The sequence below is a fragment of the Hyperolius riggenbachi genome, chromosome 10, assembly GCF_040937935.1.
Source record: "Hyperolius riggenbachi isolate aHypRig1 chromosome 10, aHypRig1.pri, whole genome shotgun sequence".
NCBI classification, from domain to species: domain Eukaryota; kingdom Metazoa; phylum Chordata; class Amphibia; order Anura; family Hyperoliidae; genus Hyperolius; species Hyperolius riggenbachi.
Genome location: NC_090655.1, coordinates 88,383,781 through 88,397,792, shown reverse-complemented (window position 1 = coordinate 88,397,792; position 14,012 = coordinate 88,383,781). Strand labels below are relative to the sequence as shown.

Genomic DNA, 14,012 nt, shown 5'->3' with positions numbered 1-14,012 from the left:
CCCTGTTGGTGCCTAAACCTAAGACCCCCCCTGTTGGTGCCTAAACCTAAGACCCCCCTGTTGGTGCCTAAACCTAAGACCCCCCCTGTTGGTGCCTAAACCTAAGACCCCCCCTGTTGGTGCCTAAACCTAAGACCCCCCTGTTAGTGCCTAAACCTAAGACCCCCCTGTTAGTGCCTAAACCTAAGACCCCCCTGGTGGTGACTAAATCTAAGACCCCCCTGTTGGTGCCTAAACCTAAGACCCCCCTGTTAGTGCCTAAACCTAAGACCCCCCTGTTAGTGCCTAAACCTAAGACCCCCCTGTTGGTGCCTAAACCTAAGACCCCCCTGTTGGTGCCTAAACCTAAGACCCCCCTGTTGGTGCCTAAACCTAAGACCCCCCTGTTGGTGCCTAAACCTAAGACCCCCCTGTTGGTGCCTAAACCTAAGACCCCCCCTGGTGGTGCCTAAACCTAAGACCCCCCCTGGTGGTGCCTAAACCTAAGACCCCCCCTGGTGGTGCCTAAACCTAAGACCCCCCCTGTTGGTGCCTAAACCTAAGACCCCCCCTGTTGGTGCCTAAACCTAAGACCCCCCCTGTTGGTGCCTAAACCTAAGACCCCCCCTGTTGGTGCCTAAACCTAAGACCCCCCTGGTGGTGCCTAAACCTAAGACCCCCCTGGTGGTGCCTAAACCTAAGACCCCCCTGGTGGTGCCTAAACCTAAGACCCCCCTGGTGGTGCCTAAACCTAAGACCCCCCTTTATTATGTGGATAATAATGTTTTACTAATTATGGATGCAAAAAATATATTCCAATTTACATTACGTACTGATCGCTTTATTTTGTGAATAATGTTTTAAAAACAGTAAGGGATACAACTTTAAATAATGTTTTAATTATTTAAATAAAATAAATACATTTAGTATTTTCATAAACGTTATTCGGCACGGGTGCATTTTATAAACCTAAATTAACACAAGCTCAGTTATAAATCATTAAACAGCTCCGGGCGCCGTTTGTAAACTTCATTTAGCTCCGGGCGCCGTTTGTAAACTTTATTTAGCTCCGGCGCCCTTTTTTCCTGCTCGGCGCCCATTAAACGTTATTTATTATGGGAGTGAATGGCGGCGCCATTTTTGTCCACTAGCTGCCTGCGCCCTTTTTTCCCAGCTCCGATAGCGGCCTTAAGCTCATCCAGACGAAGTATCCTGGGCCTCCATAACACCTGAGCAGTGCCACAGGCTGATTGCCTCCATGCCACGCCGCATTGAAGCAGTCATTTCTGCAAAAAGATCCCCGACCAAGTATTGAGTGCATAACTGAACATAATTATTTGAAGGTTGACTTTTTTTGTTTTAAAAACAATTTTCTTTTATTGGTTGGATGAAATATGCTAATTTTTTGAGATAGGAAATTTGGGTTTTCATGAGCTGTATGCCAAAATCATCAATATTAAAACAATAAAAGGCTTGAACTACTTCAGTTGTGTGTATTTGAATCTAAAATATATGAAAGTCTAATGTTCATCAGTACATTACAGAAAATAATGAACTTTATCACAATATGCTAATTTTATGAGAAGATCCTGTACACCTGCCTACATATACTGGGACATGTACACCTGCCTACATATACTGGGACATGTACACCTGCCTACATATACTGGGACATGTACACCTGCCTACATATACTGGGACATGTACACCTGCCTACATATACTGGGACATGTACACCTGCCTACATATACTGGGACATGTACACCTGCCTACATATACTGGGACATATACACCTGCCTACATATACTGGGACATATACACCTGCCTACATATACTGGGACATATACACCTGCCTACATATACTGGGACATATACACCTGCCTACATATACTGGGACATATACACCTGCCTACATATACTGGGACATATACACCTGCCTACATATACTGGGACATATACACCTGCCTACATATACTGGGACATATACACCTGCCTACATATACTGGGACATATACACCTGCCTACATATACTGGGACATATACACCTGCCTACATATACTGGGACATATACACCTGCCTACATATACTGGGACATATACACCTGCCTACATATACTGGGACATATACACCTGCCTACATATACTGGGACATATACACCTGCCTACATATACTGGGACATATACACCTGCCTACATATACTGGGACATATACACCTGCCTACATATACTGGGACATATACACCTGCCTACATATACTGGGACATATACACCTGCCTACATATACTGGGACATATACACCTGCCTACATATACTGGGACATATACACCTGCCTACATATACTGGGACATATACACCTGCCTACATATACTGGGACATTTACACCTGCCTACATATACTGGGACATATACACCTGCCTACATATACTGGGACATATACACCTGCCTACATATACTGGGACATATACACCTGCCTACATATACTGGGACATATACACCTGCCTACATATACTGGGACATATACACCTGCCTACATATACTGGGACATATACACCTGCATACTGGGACATATACACCTGCATACTGGGGCATATACACCTGCATACTGGGGCATATACACCTGCATACTGGGGCATATACACCTGCCTACATATACTGGGGACATATACCCCTGGCTACATATACTGGGGACATATACCCCTGGCTACATATACTGGGGACATATACCCCTGGCTACATATACTGGGGACATATACCCCTGGCTACATATACTGGGGACATATACCCCTGGCTACATATACTGGGGACATATACCCCTGGCTACATATACTGGGGACATATACCCCTGGCTACATATACTGGGGACATATACCCCTGGCTACATATACTGGGGACATATACCCCTGGCCACCTATTCTGGGGACACCTATAGACCTGGGGCTACCTATTTTTGGGGAACCACTGCTGTCAGATTGTGTATTTTGGGGAACTGCTGCCAGGTGAGAGGTGTCAACCATATTAAGGGGGCATTCTGCCTATTTATGTGAAATGCTGTCTATTTATGTGCATCATGACTGCTGAATTTGTCTTGTTTGGGGCCTCATGGTTACTGGCTTTGTCTTGTTGGGGGCCTCATGATTTGTTGGGGGCCTCAAAATTGCTGAATTTGTCTTGTTGGGGGCCTCATGATTGCTGAATTTGTCTTGTTGGGGGTCACATGATTGCTAACTGCGAGACTATGGAAAAAGCTGAATCATCATCATATGAGACAATCGCATTAAATCTACTTTTTCCGCTTGTTAAAACAGAAAATGAAACTGGGAGGTTCTAAAAAAATGAATAAATTTTTCAGGAGTAGGCTGGATGAAAATGTTTAGCTTCACAGTTTATTTTCAACTTGGATTTTCCATAATGTTCATGTATGAGTTAAAACGTTTGTATTTTGTTTAAATTGCTGTTGGCACTTTGTCCAAACTGTAAAGGTTCGCCACCACTGTCCTAATCTAATGTCCCACCATTGCTTAGTTCATGTAAACGTGACTCCACCCACGGCCACACCCACATTCTGGTTCATGACCACACCCGTTTTTTGGCGCCTCGTAGCCTCACATTTTTCGGCATGACTTAGCCCCACACCACCCCAAATTTTCGGCACTGCGCACGCCGCCCCTCTTTTTCCTCCCCCCCCCCCCTTTTGCGCCCCCCCCCCCCCCCCCCTGGAAAATTTTCTGCAGATGCCCATGGTAGTGACTTTCCTTTGGGCTCAGGCAAAATTAGCTTAGCCCAGTCGTATTTTTCACGGGATTGTTTTGATCCTGGAGCCTGGCAGGAACTTTGGTGGCTGACAGTGCCTGGACAGGAGGGGACGGAAGCCTCATTAGGATCTAGAGGCTTCCCCCCGTCCCAAGGTAAGTACTCCCCATGGGGATTTTTTTCTCTTTTACAGATCCTCTTTAACTAATTATCACAGTATTGTGAATATTGAGTGAGTTATACATCTAATCATTAACCTTTACATTATTGCCCCAATTTATAATTTGGCAGTTGTTGTTTTTTTTTCGTTCTTGCACCTTCACTGTTTCAGCCTGTGTCCTGATGTTGTCTGTCCCTGTGAAAAAAAAGGACCCCTGCTTCCTCTTCTAGCCTTGCTTTGCATTATGGGAGTTAGTAATGTTTCCCCTGTGCTGGAAGCCTTCCCAGTGAGGTATTGCAAATTTTACAGGCTGTCTTTCATGAAGGAAAGGGCACAATGCTAAGATTCTGAAAAGCATCACCGTGAGAAGTATTGATGGATAATAGATATGTCAGATGCTATCTGCCTGAAGTTACCTTTTCAGATGACATGGACTAAATAAGTTTTGTCATCTAGCATTTTGTGGGCCATAAGTAGTTTTTAAGTATTCAGTTAATAAAACCATACTAAATGCTGAAAGGCATCATAAATTGTGTGAGTTTACCGGACGCACACTGGTTTGTCTGACAGAAGTTGCCGAGGTGGTGAAAGATGAGATGCGTGAGGGAGAAGAGCAGTCCCAGATCTTGCCGCAATATTCATTTTCTATCCTAACGCCTACAAAAATTGCCAGTGCAATAACAAGTTCACCACAGTGAAAATACTCTGCAGCCAATGTGAAGTTCCCTAAACATAATGGGGTTTTCCAGGCTTATAAAGTCCGAAAAGCACTTATGTCTCCAATAAATCAGATAATTTACCAACCCCTCCTCCTTAGTGCCAAGTGATGACAAACCATGTCACATGTAAAAACAAAACACTAAGTGCATAATTTTATTCAGTGTTCTAGGAGACAAAAAACGTCCTTTGGGCACTCCTTTCAGGGATTCAGTAAATAGACCCAAAACATATATTGTGCCTGTGTAAAAGGAGCTCATAATCTGGTTGCTGCTTTATCTCCCTTTGACTGGTTTTCTCTATACTTCCTCAAGGACTTCTGCCATTTCCCTTTCCTACTTCCTTCACCTTAACTACTAATGAGGGACATGAGGCTGCCATATTGATTTCCTTTTAAACAATAACAGTTGCCTGGCTATTCTGCTGATCCTGTCTCTAATACTTTTAGCCATACACCCTGAACAAGCATGCAGCTGATCAGGTATTTCTGACGTTGTCCTTGAAAGTCTGGTACACTCATACAATTTTGATTGGCCAGTGATTGGTAAATTTTACCACTTCCACGTAGTGTGAGCACTTACCTGCATGATCATTGATGGTATTCAAAATCTCTTTACATTCATGGAGGTGGTAAAATTGGCAATTTGACAGTCAAAATTGGGTCTACCGAGGTTGAGTTTAGAGGACTGTAGACAAAACAGATGAGGTGGAAGATGGCGGGTAATGGATTAACAATCCTATGATCAGGTGCAGGTTGTTTAGAGTCCAAGGAATAGACCTGTGATGTGATAGCTCTGTCATCTGGCTTTTTGTGTTTATTTTTTTATCCTGGAACTTTGAATACATGATTTGTTTGAGCATGCCGTGTTTTGCAAATGCTACATGGCTTTTTATTCATTTGGACCTGATAAGAAGGGAAAGATCTGACTTGAGTATATCTGAGACCTCCTAAGATGTTGCTGTATGTTGCCCTGTAAGTCTCCACTCATTAAGTGTTGGGGACCTATCTCTGAATGACAATGATCTTAAACACCAGCCTGAGTCGACCTGTCATTGGCTACAACAAAATAAAGTGAAGGTTATGTTGTGACCTTCTCTGTCTCCTGACCTCAATATAGTTGAGCCACTCTGGGGAGACCTCAGATGTGCAGTTCATGCAAGACAGCCCAAGAATTTTCAGGAACAGGAGGCTTCTTGACAGGAAGAATGGGCAGCTTTACCATCTGTGAAGGCCACATCTATTCAGTAGGAGACCTTAGGCAAGACTTCCTAACACTGCTACTGCCTATAGAGTGCGTACAAGTGGCTGCAGCTCTGGCACTTTGAGTCCGCCAGGAGAAAAGCACAATATAAAAGTTTTGTCTTCATTTGTCTTAAGACTTTAAATACATATGGTTTTCAGCCTGTGCTTTCAAATGAGCTTATCTGCCATCTCCACTGTGGCAGTCATGTGACATAAGGGAGAGAATAAATTACAACTTGTGATTAAACACACATGAGGGGGATTTAAACAGGCGAAACTATCTAAATGCTTGCAGGGTGCATTCCTCGGTTTTTATTGTGTCCTGTGCAAGAGTTCAGGTCCACTTTAAAGAGAAACCGTAACAAAAAAAGTTCCCCTGGGGGGTACTCACCTCGGGAGGGGTAAGCCTCAGAATCCCAATGAGGCTTCCCCCTCCCCTGTAGCTGCAGGCAATCCAGTGCTGGCTCCCCCGAAGTGTCAGGCGATCCTCCCTCGACAAGCACTGATAAGCACTGATTTATTTACTTTTCCTGGCTCCAGCGGGGGCGCTGTTGCGGCTCTTTGCATGGAGATAGGCGAAAATAGCCGATCTCTGTTGGGTCTGCTCTAATACGCAGGAGACTTGTGCCTGCGCAGTAGAGCGGGCCGACAGCGATCGGCTATTTCCGCCTATCTCCGAGCAGAGAGCCGGTACTGCGCCTGCACTGGAGCCGGGAAAGTAAATATTTACATCCCCGCTGTTCGGGGAGCTTTATCGCCGCCGCCGTTGGACCGAGAAGGATGGGGGAAGCCTCAATAGGATCCAGAGGCTTTCACTACCCGAGGTGAGTACCCCCAGGGGAGTTTTTTTTTTTTTTTGTTACAGGTTTTCTTTAAGCTGTCATAGATGTTAAATGGGGCAGTACACAGTATTAAAACTTTTTGATCAGGGTCATTTGGGTAGTTTGTGTAGTGATTATGATTTAAAGTGAACTAGAGATGAAGCACCCTCATGTATTTTACCCTATAGATCAGTGGGAACATTAAAGAAAACACCTTCTCTGCTCTGTTTCATTCTTCACTGCTCAGCCTGCTTCTAATCGGCCCTGATAAAATCTTCGACTGAGCATTCAATCTGGCTTTGCTCCGGAATCATTGTAGCCGATGTCTGTCTTCTCTGTTTTTTCAAGCCCAAGCCTGCTGCCTTCTGACTCTGCTGTGATGACTCAGCTATAATGATTCCTGAGCAAAGCCAGACTAAATGCTCAGTGGGGGATTTTATCAGTGCTGATTAGAAACAGCAGGGTAGGTGTTTTCTCTGTTTCCACTGATATATATGGTAAAATACATGAGGGTGCTTCGTGTCTGGTTATCTTTATTGAGTAAACACCGTTGTCGGACAATAAATGGCTTCAGCCAACCATGAGACAGAAACCTTTTTTTTTTGTTCATATTCTATGAAGGAGTTAAGAAATCATCCATTCTGTCAGAGTATATAGACTTATAAGCACAACTGCATTTAATCTGTACAGGCCCGCTGTTTGGGTGATCCAAGATAGCAGTGTGTGTTAGGTGTTCTCAGGACCAGCAAGCAAGATCGGGTCAACTGCTGTTCTCCAAGGTGGTTGCTGTACACTCATCATACTGATTCATAGGCTCTTCTAACAGCTGCCCTGGGATTCATTTTAATACTGTAATAAATGATTGCAGGCATGAGACAACACTTGGAACATAAAAGCAGTTGAACGCTGCATAGTATGTGATACTGTTATTTGCCTTAACAAACAAGGATTACCTTTCAGGAATCACTCCATTCATCAGATGATAAATTTGTGTTACAATCCAGTACTGGTTCTGATAACCTGATGAAGGTAGAGACCCATGAAAGGTAATTCGATGTAAATGTTATTTGGGCTAAAATAAGTCTCACATGCAGGACTCCTCCTTATTAAGTGACTTAAATGCAGTAAAACGACTATAAATTGCAAGGCAAACTTGTGCATACAGTGGAGTCTGTTATCCGCCTCTGATGGGGGATCAGGTGCTGCCAGCTAAGAGTGCTTTCTGTTTGCTTGAGACTCAATGTTAAAAATAGGTCTAGCTAAATACAGTACTAGACACCACTATACATACATGAACTCTGTATTAAACATTAAAATACAGTAATGGAAAACCTACATACCTTGGGTTTCCGGTGGAACCCAGTCTTAAGCACAGTATAGCCCACAGTCTAATAGTTGGCCTTCACACGAGAGTACGGTCTGCGATTTGTACTGGTTATTTGAGACTGCTTGTTAGCTGAGTTCCGGATAACTGGGACTCTAATGTACATACAAGCATACACAGAACTAATAGAGAGGGGTAAGTATTTGATATTTCAGGTAGACCACAAAAGCGATCTGCTTTTAAAAGTATCAGCTAATATTTATTTTTGTAGGTCAGGGTGTGGTAATTAGCTGAATAGTTTAGTGTATGATAAGGACCCTTATAGTGACATTTCTGTATCTGACTTGCGGTACCATTGACTCCTGTCAATATTGTAATATATGTAATATGCTGGACTGGTTCCTTTTTTGTTTTGTTTGTAATTTATTTTATCTTGCAGAGTCCCAAGTGGGTAGGGAGCCAACTTTAACTGAAATATTTGGATGAAACAAAAGGATGCTGCTAGTGGGGCATGGGGTGCACCTTAAAATTAAGCAGATTAATTTAGGTTGTGACTTAGTAATGAACTTTAATCAAAGTCTAACCGCCACTTAATTGATTAGCAGTGGACCATGTCTACTATGTTATTGGTTCAATGTTAGAAAAAATCGTGCTTGGATCTGTTCATGGATGAGTACAATTGGGCAAATCTGACACAGCTACGTATTGCTGGTTTAAGGTGGCCATACACTGGCCCGATTCGCGGGCGTTTCGACAGCAGATTCGATCACTGGGATCGAATCTGCTGCCAATCGTTCGCGCTACACGCCGAATTACGATCCTTTTCGTCCGATACCGTCGATCGCTCCGTGCGGAAAATTAGCGTCGATCGCCCGCGGGTAGGGAGCGCGTCGCTAGCGGCGTTCGAGTACCCGACGACCGACGCAATAGAGCCGCATACATTACCTGCTCCGCCGGCACGACTACCCCCGGTCACCGCTGCTCCGTGTCCGCGCTGGTCTCCGGCATGCTTCAGTTCCTCCTGCCCGGCAGGAAGTTTAAACAGTAGAGGGCGCTCTACTGTTTAAACTTCCTGCCGGGCAGGAAGAAGTAAAGCATGCTGGGGCCGGAGACCAGAGCGGAGACGGAGCAGCGGTGACCTGGGGACTGGAGTCGCGCCGGCGGAGCAGGTAATGTATGCGGGCGGGGGGAGCGGCAGCAGCACCACCACCACAGATTGTGAACGGTTTCAGGCTGAAATCGGTTCACAATCTGTTTGCAGTAAAGGTAGCCATACGATCCCTCTCTGATTAGATTCGATCAGATAGGGATCTGTCAGTTGGTCGAATCTGATGGCAAATCGACCAGTGTATGGCTACCTTTACTCTATTGCATTTTAATAAACAAAGAATGGCTTGCATTGTTCTAAGCATGGCAGAGCTCTTACTTTTGTTTGCTGCAACATCCTTATTTGCATTAGTCATTGGGACGTTGTTTACCAACTTGTATTGTGTACAATAGCTTAAATTGTTTCTTGATTTGTACACCACCATGGCAGATGAGTGCTATATAATACTCTTAACGCATGTTTTTTTTTTTTTCTGTGAAAAAATATTGTATTTCCTTAATGAGTAAAATTAATTGGTAATATTTTTTTTTCAGGTATCGATTGCAGGACAGCCTGCTGGGGTGGAGTCTGCAAGACTACGCATAAGGGTATGTATGGGTGTGGGTTTGATTTTTCAAGGATATGTTCTTACTTCTGGTCAACAGACCCTGTACACTGGTGCCAAGGCTCCATGGGAACACCACTCCCACTGCTTGTATTGCAGCATGGAAGTCACGACACATGTTTCGGGCAGAGCCCTTCCTCAGGTCTACTCCACTTTATCCAAAGTATACATAAATATCCATCCCAGACAGCAACACATTGTCTAAATTAATATATAGTCCTTTGTTTACCATCCCTTAAATTAGAATTAGAGTCCTGGAAGGAGGTCAATTAAGATTCCATCAGTGAAGAGGACTCTTATTTCTAAGTTGTCCCCGTTGCAGTAATGGCTGCTGAAATCAATGCTCTCCAGGCAGACATCCTACGGTTTATTTTAACGGTAGGAGTGCTATGATCGCTAATAAAATTCTGTAGCTACATTTATGTATATGCAGGAGATCATACTCCAGCTTTGGAGAATATTGTCCAACCTATGACCTGGAAAGGGCCATTATTGTCTAGAAACTGGAGAATTGGCTCTATGGTCTATCACACTTTGGGAGTTTGGAGAAAAGTGTTACTGCTGTCCATGCTAGGTGCCTTGAAAATTGCATATGCAAATACTGAAAGCACCTGGTTTTAATATTTTCATAGTAACAAAGACACCCCCCCCCCCCCTTACACTTGGCTGTGAAAGCCAAACGATTACAACCAGGACCTGTTCTATTGCTCCTGCATGGCAGAAGACTGGATGAGAAGGGTGGGAGAAGTGTGTTTCCAGTGCCACCTTAAGATGCCAGCCGTGTGGTGTTGAGTAAAGATTTATGTCTTGAAATACATTTTCTGGTTTATTTTAAGAATTGGATGAGATGCATTTTGTTTTTCCTGACATTTACAGTACTTACATTCCACCAAGCCCAGACTTCGGCTAGTTTCCACGTACCGGCGCCCTGCTCTGTCTGATCAGGCTTCTGGTTCCTTTGGCTGGATGAATACCATTGTGCTGCTTTGGGGGGGAAAAACCTCCTGTGAAAATGGTTTGGATGTTTCAGTGACATATTTCATATTCCCTTCATTGCCTTGTGGTTTTCAACTCATCAGTGTTTGAAACATTTTACGATTTTTATGTTCCAGACTAAACCTCCTTTCTTCATGCAGCTCCTCCATTCATCATTTATTACTGATGATCGCGTGATGAATGCTAAAGTACACATACAAGCACAAGTATTGAAAGATTATTTGCTTTAGATCTGGCATTTATGTGGTATCTGGAATGCTTTGGACACCTCTTGCTCACCACACAAGTCACTCACTTTGTTAAAATTCGGGGAAGGAGGTTATGATTTTTCCTACAAGGCCTATAGACGCCCTTTACTGTGAAATAATTTAGGCTCATTTTCACACAAGGATTTGACTTTCTAGTAAGTTGTATAGACAGAAGCACAACATGGTCCCCTGTGTTATGGTACCTTAAGCTGTAACATTCATAAATTGTTTGATGTGAGAGACTAAGGCCCATATGTAATTAACTTTTTCTTCTGAGTTTTCTCCTACATGTTGTTTTTTTCACCTTGGCAATATAATGCCAATATAATATAAACCGCCAGCAATCGAGAAAATACTAAAAATAATTTTGAGTACTTTATAACCTACTTGTTGATGCTTTTTCTTTACAAAGTGCTGAAAAGTTATCTGAAAGAGATGAAAAATTTTCTTCTAGGAGAAAGTCAATTGCATATAGAATGTAGCCTTTTAATGTGGTTGACCTAGGGATACAAAAGGACATCGAGAATGAAGAAAGGAGGACTTTTCTGATATAGAGTTGCAATTTCCACATTAGAGACACTGAAGCGGAAAAAAATTGATATCATGAATTGGTTGTGTAGTACAGATAATTACTAGAACATTAGTAGCAAAGAAAATATTCTCATTTTTATTTTGTTGCATAGTGTTTTTTTATAACATTGCATCATTCTCTAATATTTGCAGATTACACACTACTCAGCATTCTAAATGATTTTACAGAGCAGCCCAGTGAACTTTTGAACTGTCCTCTGTCACTGAATTGGGTTTTTTTTTTCCTGCAAACACTTGAGACAACAAGCTTCAGAAGACAGAGCTTTCTGCGACTTTGAAAGTCATGGAGCCCAATGGCTCTTTTGCATAGATAACTGGAGTGTCTTAACTCTTCCTGCACTGGAAACAATATTAGACTTATGTCTCTGCTCCTAATGTTTTTATTTCTTAGCTGTACTACACATACAATTCATCATATTGTAATTTTTTTTTGCTTCAGTGTCTTTAAGAACCCCCAGTGTGCACTTTCTTCTGAGTTTTCTCCTAGGTGATATTTTCACATCTTGTCAATAAAAGGCCTTTTAATCCACCAGCAAGTAAGAAAATACTGAAAATAATTTTGATAGTACTTTTTTCTCCTACTTTTTTGGGTACTTTTTTCAATTGCGAAGTGCTGAAAAGTTATTTTAAAGAGATGAGAAATCACCTGGGAGAAAACTTAAGAGAAAAGGTTAATTACATACGAGCCTTTACCCTTCATATTTCAAATATAAGCATATAGCACAGGCAAACTCGGCCCTCCAGCTGTTGCGGAACTACAAGTCCCACAATGCATTGCAGGAGTCTGACAGCCACAGTCATGACTCATAAAGGCAAATGCATTGTGGGACTTGTAGTTCCGTAACAGCTGGAGGGCCGAGTTTACCCATGCCTGATATAGCATGACCGCCATAATACCATATTTTATTAGAATTATAGTATGTTTTGTGCTTAGTCTTTCCCTGAAAATAAGACAGTGTCCTATTAATTTTTGCACCAAAAGATGTGCTAGGGCTTATTTTCAGGGGATGTCTTATATTTCTATGAACACACGTCCCTGTGCTGTGTCCTCCTGACCTCACCCACTGTGACACCTTTTCCTCTGCTGGATCCACCTCTTCTGTGCCACTTTTTTCCCCTTCAGGCAGGGAACACACTTGACAGTTTTCGTGTGCGTTTTCTGTACAGAAAAACTGAGAACTCATGTTAATCAATGGGCTAGTTCAGACTTAATATGTTGTTGCACATTTTGTTAGTTTTCCCTATCAATTACATCAGCTGCTGTGAAAAAACGTGCGCGTTTACTTGCATGGAAACACACTTGGTGTACTGAAAAAGTATGCAGAAAAACGCACGCAGAGAACTTAGACAAGTGTGTTCCCTGCCTTAGTGTCCCCTCTGTACCTGTGTCCTCCTCTATCCCCCGTCTTCCTGTGTCCGGTGTCTACTTGCACGCAAGACTATGGGCTCCAGTAATAACAAAAGTTTCCATAATTTCCCCCCTTACTGCTGCTAGGGCTTACTTTCAGGGTAGGGCTTATATTTCGAGTATGCTCAAAATTCCTACTAGGGCTTACTTTCAGGGAATGTCTTAATTTCAGGGAAAGAGGGTACAACATGAAGGCCTGATGAAAGTGACGAAGTTTGAGAATATCCACAGACTTAAGATTTAGGGTTATTTTCATTACTGAGACATGGGCAGTATGAACATATTGAAATAGCGCTCTCCTAGGAGTTCATTTTTCACCTTCTTTTTTTAAATTACATTTTTTATCACTTTTGATATTTAAAAAGTAGGCAAAAAACTATCAGTCATTTTGAGTATTTTCTTGTTTGCTGGTTGTTTGAAAGGCATTTTATTTACAAGGGGTGAATATATAAACTAGGAGAAAGCTCAGGTGAGAGTGTTACATTAATTGCATATGGGCCTATATCTGCTTATGTGCGATTTGTACAACGTGAACTTTTGATGGGACCTGAGAGAGCTGAAGTGGGCCTGAATTGAAACTACAAACTGATGAGATAAACGACTGTATCCATAAATGTAATTCTAAATAGGACTTTCCTGGAATCCCATAGTAATAGCATTGCATTGATCCTTCGTACTTATAGGCGATAACTTCAGATACACTTTAAAGAGAACCTGAGGTGAAAAGTTTTAATTAAAAAAATAAAAAAAGTACCTGATCTGGAGGGGTTAGTTAGCCAGATCGGGTACTGTAAATTACTGCCACTCCTACATCCCGTATTCACTGAAAAACGAAAACAAAATGCCCACAACCCCTGGAATCACGACATTGCAGCTCTGGCTCTGTGTGTCTCAACACAGAGCCGGGAGGCAGGGGAGAGGCGTGCCAGAAGCGTAGAAGGGGCGGGGTGAGGCAGTGCTGGCTAATTAGAGCTGAGGAAGGGGTGTTTCTAATGCCAGAGTGGGAGTTTTGCAGAAGTGACTCTCCTTCAAGGGATGTCCCTACCCTTCATAGATTGCAGGCAA

General features: G+C 42.7%; 1 protein-coding gene across 5 annotated transcripts in view; it reads left to right on the top strand.

Moving 5' to 3' along the window:
- Window positions 1-14,012, top strand: part of BICC1 (BicC family RNA binding protein 1) — a 376,259-nt gene that overhangs the window by 311,077 nt on the left and 51,170 nt on the right. For all 5 annotated transcript variants that reach the window (XM_068255070.1, XM_068255069.1, XM_068255072.1 and 2 more), the window contains one exon: window positions 9,634-9,687. In XM_068255070.1, the coding sequence (XP_068111171.1) occupies window positions 9,634-9,687 (54 nt within the window). The remainder of the gene's footprint in view (window positions 1-9,633; window positions 9,688-14,012) is intronic.